The following is a 15259-nucleotide window of genomic DNA, read 5'->3' as shown; positions in this document are numbered from 1 at the left end:
AGCCCTCATCATTAACCAATGCACAACACCCTCTCGTTTCCCTCCCTTCAACTGGCTATACAAAATGGCATCAGCTGTCTGGTGAAAGCTCCAGCTCATGGTAAGCTCCATGGTCCCCTTCTCTCCCTCCTCACAGGCAGGGTAAGCCTCAGTCAGGCCTGACCCTTCATTGTCATCCATCCACATTATCTCAACAGAGGGCCAATTAGGCATTAACCACATTATGCACCCAGAGACCCCTCTTTAGCCACCGCTGGGCTCAATAACACATTACCATAGAGACTCTTTAATAGGAGATGCTGTTAATTGTCAGGCGACATGAAAACCTGCCCACTAGCATGAACTTGTGTGACAAGTCGTAGTGACAGTCTCATTTAAAGACAGGGGGAAAAACAATATTGACAACGGCAGACAGAGACTAGGACGTCACGCATCAAAAAATGATTCATTGAATGATTCAACGAGTGATTCATGAGCAGGATTTATGGGCAACCATGAAGATAGCGACTGACATGTAATGACAAATTGCTTTGTGATAGTAATGACAGACAAAATAGCTGGTTTGAATATTGAGCTGATGAGAACTCATGAGACTACATATCAAAGTCTACATATTGCGTGGTTCTTTTTTTTTTGCATATTAAATGGTGACTGTCCAATATTTATTACCACTAATGGGAGGGAGTTTGATCAAAGAGGTGCTAGTCAACATGCTATCAGGTTATATATGCTGTTTCAGGGGCTCTACATGCTTTTTTATACAGTATATTGAGGATATTCAAGAAGGATTAAGATGGGATTTATTTAAATTGTTTAAAGCCAAAAAAACATGCCCAGGCTGGTAGAAGATCATATGCCAAAACAAAGAATCCTCTAATCCAGAAAAATCTAACAACAACATGTCATTACAAAACAACATATTAAATAAATCACACATATCTCGATCTGTTCCAAAAATCAGGCGCTTCACAATTATGCATGATTAAACAGTCCCATTTTTCACATACTGTATTGTATGGATCAGGTCAATATTCGTCATGAACTGATTCAAATCTGAATCTAAACATGAACAACTGACTACCAAGGTTATTTTCGTAAACGAAAACTAAGACTAAAACTATTGGTCAAAAAACATTTTCTTAAACTGAAATAAAATTAAAATTTCTAAATAAATGAAAAACTAAAACTAAACGAAACTAACAACAGTAACTGAAAAACTAACGAAAATAAAATAATAATTAGCAAAAATAAATAATCATGTTCATGATTTAATAAGCTCTCATTCTGTGCCAGAAAATCGGACCTCATGAACGTGAGATGCGTCCTCAGCGTCTATTCACAGATAATGCGTTTTTGCATTTAAAAACAAGACGCGGGCTATGAAAGAAATAATAATAATAATGCACACCTTACAGCGCACGAACATTTATAAGCGTGCTTGACGTTCGAGAACAACATGAGAGTGAGGTAACAGACACAGAATTAAAAGTTTTGGATGAGCTGACTTCATAGTCATTTTGTCACGCTTTGCGATTACTATGGTAACGTCCACCTTGAGTCCATGACACGAGCACCGCCTTGACTGTATAAAACGCATCCGAAATGAGAGAAAGCGATAGCCGTGCTGTTTTTTCACCGCTGACCGTGTTGTGTAAAAGGGGCTTTAGAAGAACTGGGAATGATTGCGTTGCTCATTTGAAGCGCGTGCGTGCTGAAGCGGCTCGTCAAAGTAAAGTGCAAACATCATTTAAATCACCATATCGCATTTATTTTTGAGTAGTATGAGGTTTCAAAGCATTTTAGATTGTTTCTTCTTATTGTGTACGTTCATTGAGGGAGACGGGACATGTATGCACCGGTGTCTCGTATGTGCAAAAAATCCAACAAATTAATGCACTGAAAACACAGATGGACAAAAATAAAGTTTACAGAGTTTCAATGACAATTGCAAAGAACATGCCTGTGTCCCAATGTGCACACTGTCCATGCTAAATTCTATGTGATATTAGTCATTTTTAATACTATTTAGGGCAGATAGGGTGGATAAGTGTGCACATTGTCCCATTGTCCTGCAGAATTTAGCTCCAACCCTCATAAAAACTCAACTGCCTGATGCTGTCTAATAACTCTGAAAACCTTGATTAGCTGGTTGTTTGTAAACTATTGGCATATTAAACAAGATTACATCTTTAATATGATTGAATATGAATATGAATTGTATACATATAAGTTGCATATTTTTGTTTTTTGTTGAATTGTAAAGAATTATTTTATTTTCATTATTAAGAGGTTTGCACAAGAGTTAACTGTAAACTGCAAACATTCAACTTTGCTAAACTTAAATGTCTTGGTTTGGTCTACACTGGAAGTGTTCCATTAACTCTGTTAAACTGCAATAATTACTAAAACTGAAATTAAAATGCATAAAAACTAAATAGAAATGTGTTCACAAAATAAAAACTAAACTAAAACTGACAAAACCATTAATGAAACTAACTAAAACTAAACTGAAATTATAGGAAATTTGAAAACGATATTAAAATAAAAACTAATTTAAAAATTCTAAACTATAATATCCTTGCTGACTCCATTTATTTATTTATTATTATTTTTTAAATCTGAATTAGAGGGAAAAAATAGTGAAATTATTATTATTATTTGTTTTTATGCAACACAAAAACAATCACGTCCCCTAATATGAAAAAAAAAAAAAAATCTAAGCCTAAGTGTTGAGTACATATAGAGTCACTTTTTGTACTGTCAGTTCAGCGATTAGCATTCTATTTCATAATGGCTTATTTTGCAACACTGAAGTAAGCTATTTTCTTTGTATGTGTGATATTTTTATTAATTAGCTGCTATTAGTAAATAACTAGAAGAATATCATCACAGTAAATGGTAAAACTACTCAAGCTACAGGCCAGTGTGTTTATGACTATAATGCATTAAATCATATGATAAATAAAGGTTGTTTTTGTATAGCTAAAATAACAGGAAGATACAAAAGGCTGTATCCTCTCTTACATTAAAAATAAGGTGGATAAAATACTTAAATTGTTTTAATTTGCTGGCTTTTCACAGCAAATGCTCATACAACTTATTAATTTAAACTAACTGGATAAATTAACTTATATTATAAAATGAAGCAGGAACTGTCTGTTCTCTTGGTAAATGTACAAACACATGAAGTGTGGCTCTGTTGAATGAACACAATACACCATTTTATCACACCAAAGTACCTTGGTCAGGAGGCCTCAGCTGTGGTTCATCTAAAGAACCTCTCAGTGGAGATGGAGTTGCTTAGAGAGCCAAATCAATAAGCCTTTGGCCTCAGGGCAGGAACCGGCTAGGGAATGGGGCTGAACAGCAAAGGCTTCTGGATCTTCACAATTATGATACTTGTTTTTAAAAGTGCTACCTTAAGACTATTTCTTTCTTTTTCAGACTGTACATCCCACACATAATCTTCATGTTTCGTGTACATGTGCGTGTGTGTGTGTGATAATTACTATTTTTGTTTTGTTTTGAAAGAACTTAATACTTCTATTCAGCAATGATGCATTAACCTTTGAACTTTCTAACTTTCTTCCTGTTTTTATTGCGTTTCTAATCAAATAAATTCAGTGTTTATATACTACCGTTAAAGCTGCCTTTCCACTATCTCCAGCTTTCACAAACAATTGTTGCCTTTAGCCCTCACACTCCACACTGCTCCCGTAATACTTTATATATAAAATTAATGACTTCCGGTCTGACGCTTGTCGTTTGTTAGAGATAGTGGAAAGGTGGTTTAAGATTGCCTTTATTTGATCAAAAACACGTATCAGTTGACCAAGGTTCAAATTTCCCCCCGCTCATGCTTACATATGCATCTGAGCCACATGAGCTTGCACTGAGATGGAGACTGAAATCATACAATCCCCCTGTTGAGAGGAGACAAAAAAAATGTGAATGGATTTAAATATGATATCAAATGGAGCTGAGAGTACTGGACTTAAAAAATATTAAAATTAATCTTAATTCAAAAATATTAAAATGTATAATTTATTTACACAACATTTGTTCAAAACCCTTTGCAATTATAATAAGTAAAAACAAATGAATGCAACTTGCAAGTGGTGAGGAATTTGTAGAATTGTATTAATGGCAAAAGTTCAGATTCTTCGCAAATCTACTTAGTTTCTGTCGTTGAGTGCATATTCCATACAGGTCTAGTGAAAATGTCTTCAGCTAAGAACAAAGAAGTAGGTGAAAGGCACAGATGGAAAGAAAGAGGGGTGAATATTCCCCATGTTGTTTTGTTCTGACAACTCAAAGTATCCCACTTGCATTAATGAGGGCCAACAATCCTAAACCAGCACAATGCCCCAATGAGCAGTGAGGAGGGTCACTCAGGAGTACTCACTGTTTCCACAAAGACCTCCACATTCCTTTGATGACTCACAGTGTCCAAATGGCCCACCAAGAGAAGTGACTCTTTCATACTCATCTGAGAGTAGGCCTGTGGAGTCAGGTCCTTGGGGAAATGGGTGTTTTTTTTTTTTGCACCAGTAGTCTATTATCCAAGACAGCAAAGAAAGTACAAAAAAAAAAAAAAAAAAGACCAGACATTTCAAGGCAATGCTTCCCCTGGACAGGAATAGTAGTAACTTTGTGCAGGTCTGCATGCAAATCTCTGCAGCATGACTGAGGCGGGTAGCTAGACCTCACTGACAGGACTGCTAATCCAGAGCAGAGCCATTGATTGAACACGTCCCTAAATGCTGTGCTCTGCCTGGCAAGTGCAGCCATTTTAAGTCTCATCAGGACAGGGTAGAGCAGGTATACATTATAATTTCAGGAGGGCTACGGTGGACTTAAGCGTTAGAGGTTTAATGGCTTAGCTCCACCGATACGGGAATCTGTGGTTAAACACTCAATGACGCAGAAAACAATTGCCATTGAACATAACAGGATATTGATTAGGTGTATAACGCATAAACACAATGCACATCTAATTGACGCTCTGAATAATTTCAGGTCCACCTCCTTTGTTCATGTCATCTCTATTAAGTATGAAAATGAAGATGAGTCATATCTATCAAGCAATGTACCTTTTAGATTTATTGAAGTGCTGTAAATTGCATGGGATATACAATATAGACACAACTGCGCTCTGAGCAATGAAAAAAAAAATAATAATTTGTTCAAAATTTAAACTATATTCCAACATCAATATAATCATTTTGACAATAACACAACTTGTTTTTAATAGTGCACTTATTTTTCAAATTATATTCAAACGATTGAGGAGCTTTGTTTCTGAATCCCATTATGATTTTCAAGTTATTATAAACCCATATGACCCAAGTTATTCTAAACATTTTTTTTTTTTTTTTTGGTAATAATTGTGTTGTTATAAAACAACAACAACAACAACAACTTTGGTACCCAAAATAAAATAAAAATGAAAATAAATATTAAAATGAAAACTGAAAATATAAAAATTCAAAGGTAACTCAAAATAAATACTATAATAGTATATAAATGCAATAACACTATATATTAAATCAAAATAAAATAAAATAAAAAACAATGGGACCACATCTGGTCTATGATCACACTAACCAAAAGTGCTTCAGAGTCACTTTCAGGAGTAGTTTGAATTCTCACATTTCCTCATCGCTGTGTCAAGTCATTACTGGGCACCAAGTCATTAGCTGATGCTGCACCCATTTATTAAAGATAAAGAGCGATGGGCAAGGTGGAGGAGAGACAGATCAGGCTTTGGGACGCCACGGTTGTAGGCTTTTTCCTTCCGCCTAGAGCTCAAAACATCCATTTCTCTGTCAAATCTTTGCTGAGGTGCGAAATAGGTAATAGATGTGCGGCACCATACATTGAAACAGTAGAGAAATGCTGTTATTTCATATAATCACCTGGAGAATTGAAAGCAAATGTACATTTTGCTGTGGATTTTTGATTTTCTTTGAGATACAATGGAGTACAATTTGGATGTGCTCAAAATAGTTGCCATCCCGTCAGCTTCTCTAAGATCTGTTGGTTTTACCCCAAAAGCAGACTAAAGCTGGCCCAATACCCCTGTGTTTCTCTAAAGTCTATGCTGAGCAAAGAGAGAGAGGGAAAAAAAAAAGTAAAAAAAAACCCCTTAGTGGGCTGTTTTCCTCAAGGCGCAGGAGTTTTAGTCGTGAGTTAAGGTAATCCGAGCAGACGCTGTTCACTTGCCCTTGTTTGCAGACTCCTGTGCCAATTAGCGGACTAAGGAGACTATATGTGGCATATTTTCAACATGAGATTAATTCATATTTCACAGCGTGCTAAGCAAAGGAATAGGCTGATCATAAAATTATGGGAGCCATCAGAAAGCAGGCAAACCAACAGATGCATGCTAGCTTCATGTACAGGATCGTCACAGCTCATTGTCCTTGAAAATTAATCGGAATGAAATGACAAGCCTGGGGACTGCAATCCGCGGTGCACTGCAACAAGGCTCCTGAGCAGAATATTTATGTAAGCCTGGCTAAGTGGCAACAGATGATATCTGTATTCCAACTGGATGGCAAGACTTGAAATGGCTATGATAAACAAGCCCGGGCAGGCGGCATTATGAAATGTAAATGTAGTGATTCGGGTTTAGGACTAGGCCAATGAGGGCGTGTGAGGGTGGGGCTGGGGCGTAAGGGGGAGGAGAGAGGAGTCACCATGCCGTGGACTATATCTGAGCTTATGTGTACCACCAGCTAACCGCTATGACATATGGTGCGTGATGCCATTACCACGCTCGCTGTGCACAAGCTCATTTTTCAACAACCTAACAGCCTGAAAAGCCAATGCTTACACTACAATGCCGTTTTGAACTCACTCTGATGGTTCGATTGGAGTCTGGAAAAAAACACATTAATCTCGCTCAGAGACCGTATCAGTTTTGGTTTAGGATAGCTCATCGGCTAGCAAGAGTAACTAGCCATTGACACTCACACAGTGACATGGTGTTATTTATCAAGTCTCAAAAAACAATCAATGATACAAATCTCGATTAAAGAAAGTTGAATGTTGTTGATGCCATCCAGAGGTGGACATTTGCTTAAAATTCTATAGTCAAGTCAAGTCAAGTCACCTTTATTTATATAGAGCTTTTACAATACAGATTGTGTCAAAGCACTTAACAGTATCAAATTGGAGGATAGAGTGTCAGTAATGTATAATAAGATTAAACACTCAATTTTCAATTTTCAGTTAAAGGCATTTCATTATTGAATTCAGAGATGTCATTGTCTAGCTCAGTTTAGTTTAAATAGTATCTGTGCAATCAAATCGGCGATAATCGCTAGAAATTAAGTGTCCCCAACTGAGCAAGCCAGAGGCGACAGCGGCAAGGAACCAAAACTCCCTCTGTTACAGAATGATGAAAAAAACCTTGGGAGAAACCAGGCTCAGTCGGGGGGCCAGTTCTCCTCTGGCCAGACGAAACCCGCAGTTCAAAAGTTTATATTTCTATTTTAATTTTGTTACAATTTCTAACAATAGTAGTATTTTTGTAGTTAGGTATTTTATTATATTTTAGTTATTTTGTTATTTTTTTTTAGTTCTATAGTAGTCATATATATTATACAGTATATAAATATATAAATATTTCAATTTCAATTAAGTATTTGAATATTGATTTTTCATATTTAAACACAACTAAAAAGCTACACACACTATATATATTGTAAAAAAAAAAAAAAAATACATTATGGATCATAATGATCAAATTTTCATGTATGACAAAAATCATTAGGCTACTAAGCTCATGTTCCATGAAGATATTTTGTAAATTTCCTATCATAAATATATCAAAATTTAATTTTTGATTAGTAATATGCATTGCTAAGAACTTCATTTGGACAACTTTAAAGGCGATTTTCTCAATATTTAGATTTTTTTGCACCCTATAATTCCAGATTTTCAAATAGTTGTCTCTTGGCCAAATATTTTCCTATCCTAACAAACCATACATCAATGGAAAGCTTATTTATGCAGCTTTCAGAAGATGTATAAATCTCAATTTCAATAAATTGAACCTTATGACTGTTTTTGTGGTCCAGGGTCACATATGACATACTACAAATACTATTAAGTAAGCAGATAGTCCTTTTGGGTGCTGCCCACCCGTAGCCATGTGCGCTTCCTATAATAATAAATGAAATAATAATAATTAATAAAAAAGGATTAAATTATCCTCTTGTTTACGCAAGACTTTCAACACATCAAACCACAGGGAATTGACACACTGCTTAAGTCATTAGAAGGATATTAATCTGCAATAATGAGCAAACCATGTACTACTAACAGTAGACATTGGCAGATAGATGGCATGTTCCAATTCATTTAGGAAGCGAGGGAGGGAGGGAGTGTGTATCGGGGGGTGGGGGGGGGGTAATATTTCAGTTGCGTGCTTCATTTAAACCATAGTTTAAGCCCAGCCTCTCTTAAATATCAAATTGTCTCACGCACCGAAAAGAGAGAGGGAGAGAGAAGAAAAGAAAGAAAAAGAGAGAGCATTGAAGAAAAAAAAAAGGGTGAGCAGAAGAGCAGCAGGAGGAGGCGGAGGGTGGGAGGGGGAGAGAGAGAGAGAGAGAGAGAGAGAGAGAGGGAGAGAGAGTGCCTGGGCTGAATTGTGAGTGGCTTACGACACTCAGTGAACAGAAGGTGTTTCTGCATGCACTGCCAGTGCACTAGTCTGCTGCAAGGGATCGAGCATCTCTCTCCTCCCCATACACCGCGCCTGCCTTCAGCCTCAGCATCTACAGCCTCCGCAGCCTACAGGAAATGAGCTTCATACAAAGAAGACATTGCTGAAGATTTGAGTCTTACTAGACACACTATCATCAATGATCTTTGGATATCACTGCTATACAAAGAATTAAAAAAGGACAGGAAAAAGAAAAAGAGAGCTATATGATGCTGATCACACATCTTTTGCATGTGTATAATTGTGAAGAAACGAAACGAGCACTGACAGAATGCCAACGAGCTTCACTCAATGTACATTGTGCAGGTCAGTGATCACTTTAGGTTATGGATGGTGATTTGCGACGACAGATCGGGAGTCTTTGACGAGAAGGGAGGAAAAGAGGGAGAGTGAGAGTTTGGAGTGGATTATTCCCTCCTTCGCGCACGTTTTCCCCCACTCGTCTCTCCCACAGATCGGCGCAACAGTCAATGCAGAGGAACGGCGGAGAGAGGACAGCGCTCATGCATGCAGCCCGGGAAACTTGCACTTCCTACCAGCCTGCTGAATGCCACTTGGATTCGTTCTCTTTTTGGCTCTTTCACACGAGGAGAACTAAGACATTGTAAGTCTGCCAGGATCTGGTGTCCGATGAAAAGGAGGGGGGGCTGAATTTGTACCACACTGGGGTCTTTTTTAGTTTCGCACATAATTAGTGTCGGCACAAAGGGATCAACTGAATAGAGGTTGTCAGCCTCTGGAAAAGGGTGAGTAGGCATCCTTTCATGTGAGATTGATTCTCGAGGAGTGCATTTTTTTGTACCTTTGCCTCTCTTTTCCTTTCTCTGATCTAACATGAGCAAAGTGACTTGTCGTTTATTTGCCGTTGCTCTTCTTCTTTCGACGTGGCAGGATTTCTTGATTCTTTAAGTAACAAATCACCATCCATATTCTCTAGAAATACACATCAGCTGAAAAGACTTGGGGAGTTACAAATTACGAAATCCAAAATGACCAAGATCTGAAAGATTCAATGGACTTTTTCTCTACGACACTGCAGGATATTCATGCTAATGGATTTCCTCCTAATTGGTCTGTACCTAAAGTGGCCGCTAAGGAAGCCCCCAGGGCTAATACTGTGCTCCCTGGGCATTGTTCTGAAAATAGTTCCACTGGTGGGGGGGAGCTGTCCGAGGCCGTGCCGATGCGACAACAAGCTGTTGTATTGTGAAGGGCTCAACCTGACTGACATCCCCCAAAACCTGAGCAGCGCCATTGGTTTGTCCCTGCGCGAAAATAACATCTCTGAGCTGCGGGAGGGGAACTTTGTGGGCCTGTCGCAGCTTACCTGGCTCTACTTGGATCATAACAACATCGATATTGTGGAGGAGAACGCCTTCGAGCGGCTGCGAAGGGTTAAAGAGTTGGATCTGAGCACCAACCGGATAGAGAACCTGCCCAACGGGACCTTCAGACCTCTGCCCAATCTGCGAATACTGGATTTATCCTATAACAAACTTCAATCCTTGGAGCCAGACCTTTTCCATGGCCTTAGGAAGCTTACCAATTTACATTTGCGCTACAATGCCCTTAAATTCATCCCTGTGCGGATTTTCCAGGATTGCAGGAGCATGCAATTCCTGGATCTGGGTTACAACCAGCTGCAGAGCCTGGCACGTAATTCATTTGCCGGACTCTTCAAGCTCACTGAGCTGCATCTGGAGCACAACGAGTTGGTGAAAGTCAATCTGGCCCATTTCCCTCGCCTCATATCCTTGCGGACCCTCTACATGCGAAACAATAAGGCCACCATTGTGGTCAGCACCCTTGACTGGACCTGGGACCATTTGGAGAAGATTGACTTCTCCAACAATGAGATTGAGTACATTGAGCCACACGTGTTCGAGAGTGTGCCCAACCTTAACACTCTTATGCTGGACTCTAATAAACTGACTTACATAGATCAGCGGATTTTGGACTCATGGACATCCCTGAGCAGCATCACTCTGTCGGGTAATGACTGGGAATGCAGCAGGAATGTCTGTGCCTTGGCTTCCTGGCTCAGCAACTTCCAGGGACAACGTGACAGTGGCCTGCTGTGCGCCAGCCCAGACATCGCACAGGGTGAGGACATTCTGGATGCCGTCTACGCTTTCCAGTTATGCGAGGACAATGTAGAAGCAACAACGCAGATCTTTACAGCTACTAGAAACCGTGCCAGAGGCTTCATATACGATGGCCCGACGAGAAACCCCTATGACCTGCAGGATGTGGAGGGTGGGGAAGTGGTGACCAACTCCTTAACGGTGACTGCATCTGCTGATGACCTGGAGAGCACCATGCAGATTCACAAGGTGGTGACAGGCACCATGGCCCTCATTTTCTCCTTCCTGATCATGGTCCTCATGCTCTATGTGTCCTGGAAATGTTTCCCAGCAGGCATCAGGCAGTTGAGGCAGTGCTTCACCAGCCAGCGTCGCAAGCAGAAGCAGAAGCAGACCATGCAGCAGATGGCTACTACGTCTGCATCCGAGTACTACGTTGACTACAAACCCAACCATATTGAGGGGGCACTTGTCATCATCAACGAGTACGGCTCTTGCACGTGCCAGCAGCAGGCATCTCGAGAGTGTGAGGTGTGATATTCCACCCATGCCATTTTTAAAAGTCAGTGGTTTCAAAGTATGAATGGATATGGAACACACGTTAACTTGGCACCTCATTTTGCTGCTCTCAGGAGGAAGCTAACATTTCTCGAGTGCAAATGGACTAAAAACAGGGATTTAGTGCTGGTTTCAACAGCCTCAAAGCCTTGTGGGAAAATCTGACTCTGACACCTGTGTACTTGATGCAAAAGATGTGGAATAATTATGTTGACCTGTCATGGCTTCTCTTATGAAGAGTGGATATTTGAGCTTTAATGTGTCTTTCTACTTCAGGATATTCTAGGACTTTCTAAAGCTATCGAGGACATCCAGAACTAAATTTTTACTGTGGTAACAAACAGACAAAATTGGAGAGGAAAACATCAAAACAAAGAAACCCTTAAAAAAAAAAAAAAAAAAAAAAGATTCTATGTAAAATATGTTAACAGCAGAAATGCAAGAGTGGGGATAAAATGCAAGATGTTATCCTATTTCTTTTGTAATCTATGGAGAAAAAAAGAGGAAAATACAAATGTTTAAATAAATTAATTGCAATTCACAGTACTCATTATTACAGGTGAGTTGGAGAGTTGCTTTTTTGTCTGTGATCACGGGAAAGATGTTCAGAGAGCTCTGCAGTATTGCAGGATGTAAATAAGCAGGGCTGTTGGGAGCGCTTCACTTCATTTGAAATGTTAAGCCTCAGTCTAAGATTCAGATCTCCTCGTCTCTCCCTGAGATATAATCACTGTGCAAAGCTTGATTGCTATGGCTGTTTGCAATTGCCCCCCTTGTACCTATCCTGAATAGATTAAGCAAACTAGCAAAAAAACAAAACAGGCTAACGCGGCTTGATCGGATCTCACATGATAAAGTCGAACATTTGTGTGCTGTGCAAATAAACAAGACAAGGAGTGTCTAAGACCTTAATTCCCTTCACTGCTTCAACAGACTTCCCACGTAAAAAAACAGCTTCAACCAAGGGGTAAAAATCAGAGTGAGAGGAGGCCTTAAACATTTAAATCTAAATGTGCTTGAAATGGGTGTGATTAATAATCCATTATGCTTTGGTTTGGTTTTATTTAGTTTTGTTTCTCCCACAAAAAAGGCTAGCCAAATTCTAGATGTATATTTAAATGTGACATTACTTTAAAAGATGTCTTGTGGTAAGCCGTTGTTATTGTGTGAACGACCATCCTGGCGGATTGTAAGATCGTGTGCAGACCGCATTAGTGGCTACTGCGCTGCTGAAAGCACAGGGCCTCTGAGAGAAGGTACAGGCTGCTCCCTAGTGTTCATACCAGCAGTAGAGGAAGACGAGATACCGCAGCAGCAACAAGCCCTTGAATTTTTCTTGCCCAGGCTTTGTGTGTGTTCGTGTGTGTATACGCCTGTTGCTTATCTATATGCAGTCTCTAAGCTCAGCTCAGGATTACTACCACAGCGTAAAGTATCTGGACTAAACAACAAAAGCAGGCTGAATATAAAAAGGGAGATTTCACTCAACATCTAATGTTGTCACCTCACTCACTTGGCTGTTATAATGATGGGTTTGTTTAGTACGCATAGGGGACATGCCACTGTGAAGATGGTGTGTGTGTGCATATGTGTGTGTGTGTGTGTGTGTGTGAGAGAGAGAGAGAGAGAGAGAGAGAGAGCATGTATGTGTATGCATTTAAATTTTAACTATTTAAGTGTGTGTGTTTTTTTTTTTTTCATCTCCTAAAAAGGTGGAATTGAGTTTGTTCTGACCAGGTGCATGTGTGAAGTATTAATTTGTCATTTATGACTGGGATATGCCTTAAAGGGACAATGTAAGGCTGAGCAAATATTTTTACAATCAAATCAAACAGTTTTATTATGAATTCCAAAGTCCCGCCCCCTTTGAATCCTTTAATACTTGATATGAAACTGTTCTATTTTCAGCACTGTATTTGATGCGTATATGAAGCTAAGCCAAGCTAAACCAATAAAATGTATTCCTACTGTTGTAAATGATACGCAATGTGACACGCTTTGCCCTTTTCTGATTAATCTAGTCATGTTGTTTTATTTATTTATTTATTTGATTTGCTGTTTATGCTTGTTTTCTGTCAGGTAAAGACATTAATGCATTATTCAGAACATCTGGTCTGACACTCCTTGGACTACAATCTTTTCTATGCCCTTTTCATTTCATGAATGATACTGTTCATGACTTATTTTAGCAAACCCCTAAATATGTACACTCCAACGTGTGGTTGGGTTTTTAATGAATCCTCTGGAGAGCATTAAAAAAAAAAGCATCTCTATTTGACTGAGTGGCAGATTCCTAGCATTAACACAATGATGACAGCATTGTTCCCCGCACGGCCGGAAAAAAAGAAATTGTAGCTATTCACAATCTCCCTTCTCAAAACAGGTGGTTGGATTGAGGAAAACAAAAACACGTCTTTCACTAACAATAGCTGTTAACCGTACCAGCGACGAGGCAACCGGCAACAGGGGAAACAATGGAGACGTAGAGTGAGTTGTTTGATTACATTCACCCTTCTCTTTTCCAACTCTGAACGAATCTAAGCCATCCTCCAATCAAAGCACTTCTGTGGCCTATTTTTAGCCCTTCTAGCTTATTTTGTATCAATATTGCATGTTTGTCATTTCATCTTGGCGCTGCTGGGAGTTGTTCTGAATTCCCTTTTCCCTTAATTATTATTATTTTCTATTTTCTTCACAAGAAGCAAATGAATATTTGAAGTGGCGGGAGGTTTTGTTTAATCTGAAGCTCTCTCCTCCTCCTTACGCTTCTTATAAACCCTTCTGCCCTCAAACTCTAACTAGAGCTACTGCTCTGACAATTAACTCTAATAATTAATACCGTTATTGATGAGGCTCGAGGTAGATCGATACGGATAGCTTTTAGCCAATTACAGACTTTCTCGCTTGCTACTTTTTCCAGACAAAAATAAATAAATAAATAATATCGTGTTAGTGTTGACAGAGAGACAAATATGGGATGGTGGGGGTGGGGGAATATGGTTTATTTATACAACAATCTTTTATTGATATTTTGGCTAATTAGTGTGGGGAGCGTTTGGATATATGCCCAGTACTATCAGAGAAGGGGAGAGAGAGAGAAAGACAGCAATGGTCGATCACTAAGACATGAATTCAAGCAGGGGCGAGCCCTTGGATCTGTGGGGAAGCAGTTGTGCCAAGTGGTAGGGGGCAAGACATTAGCTTTTGACCTTGTTAGTCTGAGCGCCCATATGTGTGTATGTGTGTGCATGCAACATGCAAGTAGCAGCTGAATATGAAGATCTCAAGTGAGTACTAGAGGGTTACACAGCACTGAGCTAAGGAGGGTCAACAATGGTAAACAAAGCAAGATGACAAGACGCTACAAATAGCTGCAGAGCTAATAAACATTTTCAATCAATGCAAATAAAGTGCGGGTCAATCTATGAAAATCACTGGATTAATCAAACAGTCTGACTTCAACATTACAAGACTATATCCTGCAGGAAAGAGAAAGCCCTTTTTGACTACATAACTTCAGAAAAGACCAACGTCGCAAACTACGCTTATATGAGTGTTATTTTTGCATGAGCATACTATTGTAGTTTTTATAATTATTTTGAATTATTTTGCATTTTAGTCCAGCTGCTGACTTTTTTAGTGATTTTTCTCAGGCCTGCCAAGATCCCAAGACACCAATAAAAAATCATAAAAAAATAAAACAAAACAGCTATTTCAAAACTCTTTAAAACACTCAGGGAACAAATTACCTAAATTAAGCGATTCACTTATGTGTTCTTGCTGTATGTCAAACTGGTTCATGTGTCAATTTTCATTTCTCCTAATGAATTTCAGGAGAAACATCTAAGAAAAAAAAAGTATACACTTCAAATAAATCACCAGA

At 39.0% G+C, this 15259-nt stretch overlaps 2 protein-coding genes across 6 annotated transcripts in view; one reads left to right on the top strand and one right to left on the bottom strand.

Moving 5' to 3' along the window:
• ctnna2 (catenin (cadherin-associated protein), alpha 2) overlaps nt 1-15259 on the bottom strand; it is a 489293-nt gene that overhangs the window by 119546 nt on the left and 354488 nt on the right. The window lies entirely within an intron of this gene.
• On the top strand, nt 8702-13637 carry lrrtm1 (leucine rich repeat transmembrane neuronal 1). Its single transcript, XM_058790134.1, has one exon. It carries the CDS (start codon nt 9781-9783, stop codon nt 11353-11355), a length of 1575 nt encoding a protein of 524 aa, XP_058646117.1. The 5' UTR covers nt 8702-9780; the 3' UTR covers nt 11356-13637.

This window comes from Onychostoma macrolepis, chromosome 01, assembly GCF_012432095.1.
Source record: "Onychostoma macrolepis isolate SWU-2019 chromosome 01, ASM1243209v1, whole genome shotgun sequence".
NCBI classification, from domain to species: domain Eukaryota; kingdom Metazoa; phylum Chordata; class Actinopteri; order Cypriniformes; family Cyprinidae; genus Onychostoma; species Onychostoma macrolepis.
The sequence above is the reverse complement of the archived record's forward strand: the minus strand, read 5'-3'. Positions and strand labels throughout refer to the sequence as shown.

Bases quoted from the DNA above. Each gene is read 5' to 3' on its own strand.
- lrrtm1 (XM_058790134.1), top strand. From the start codon at position 9,781: ATGCTAATGGATTTCCTCCTAATTGGTCTGTACCTAAAGTGGCCGCTA.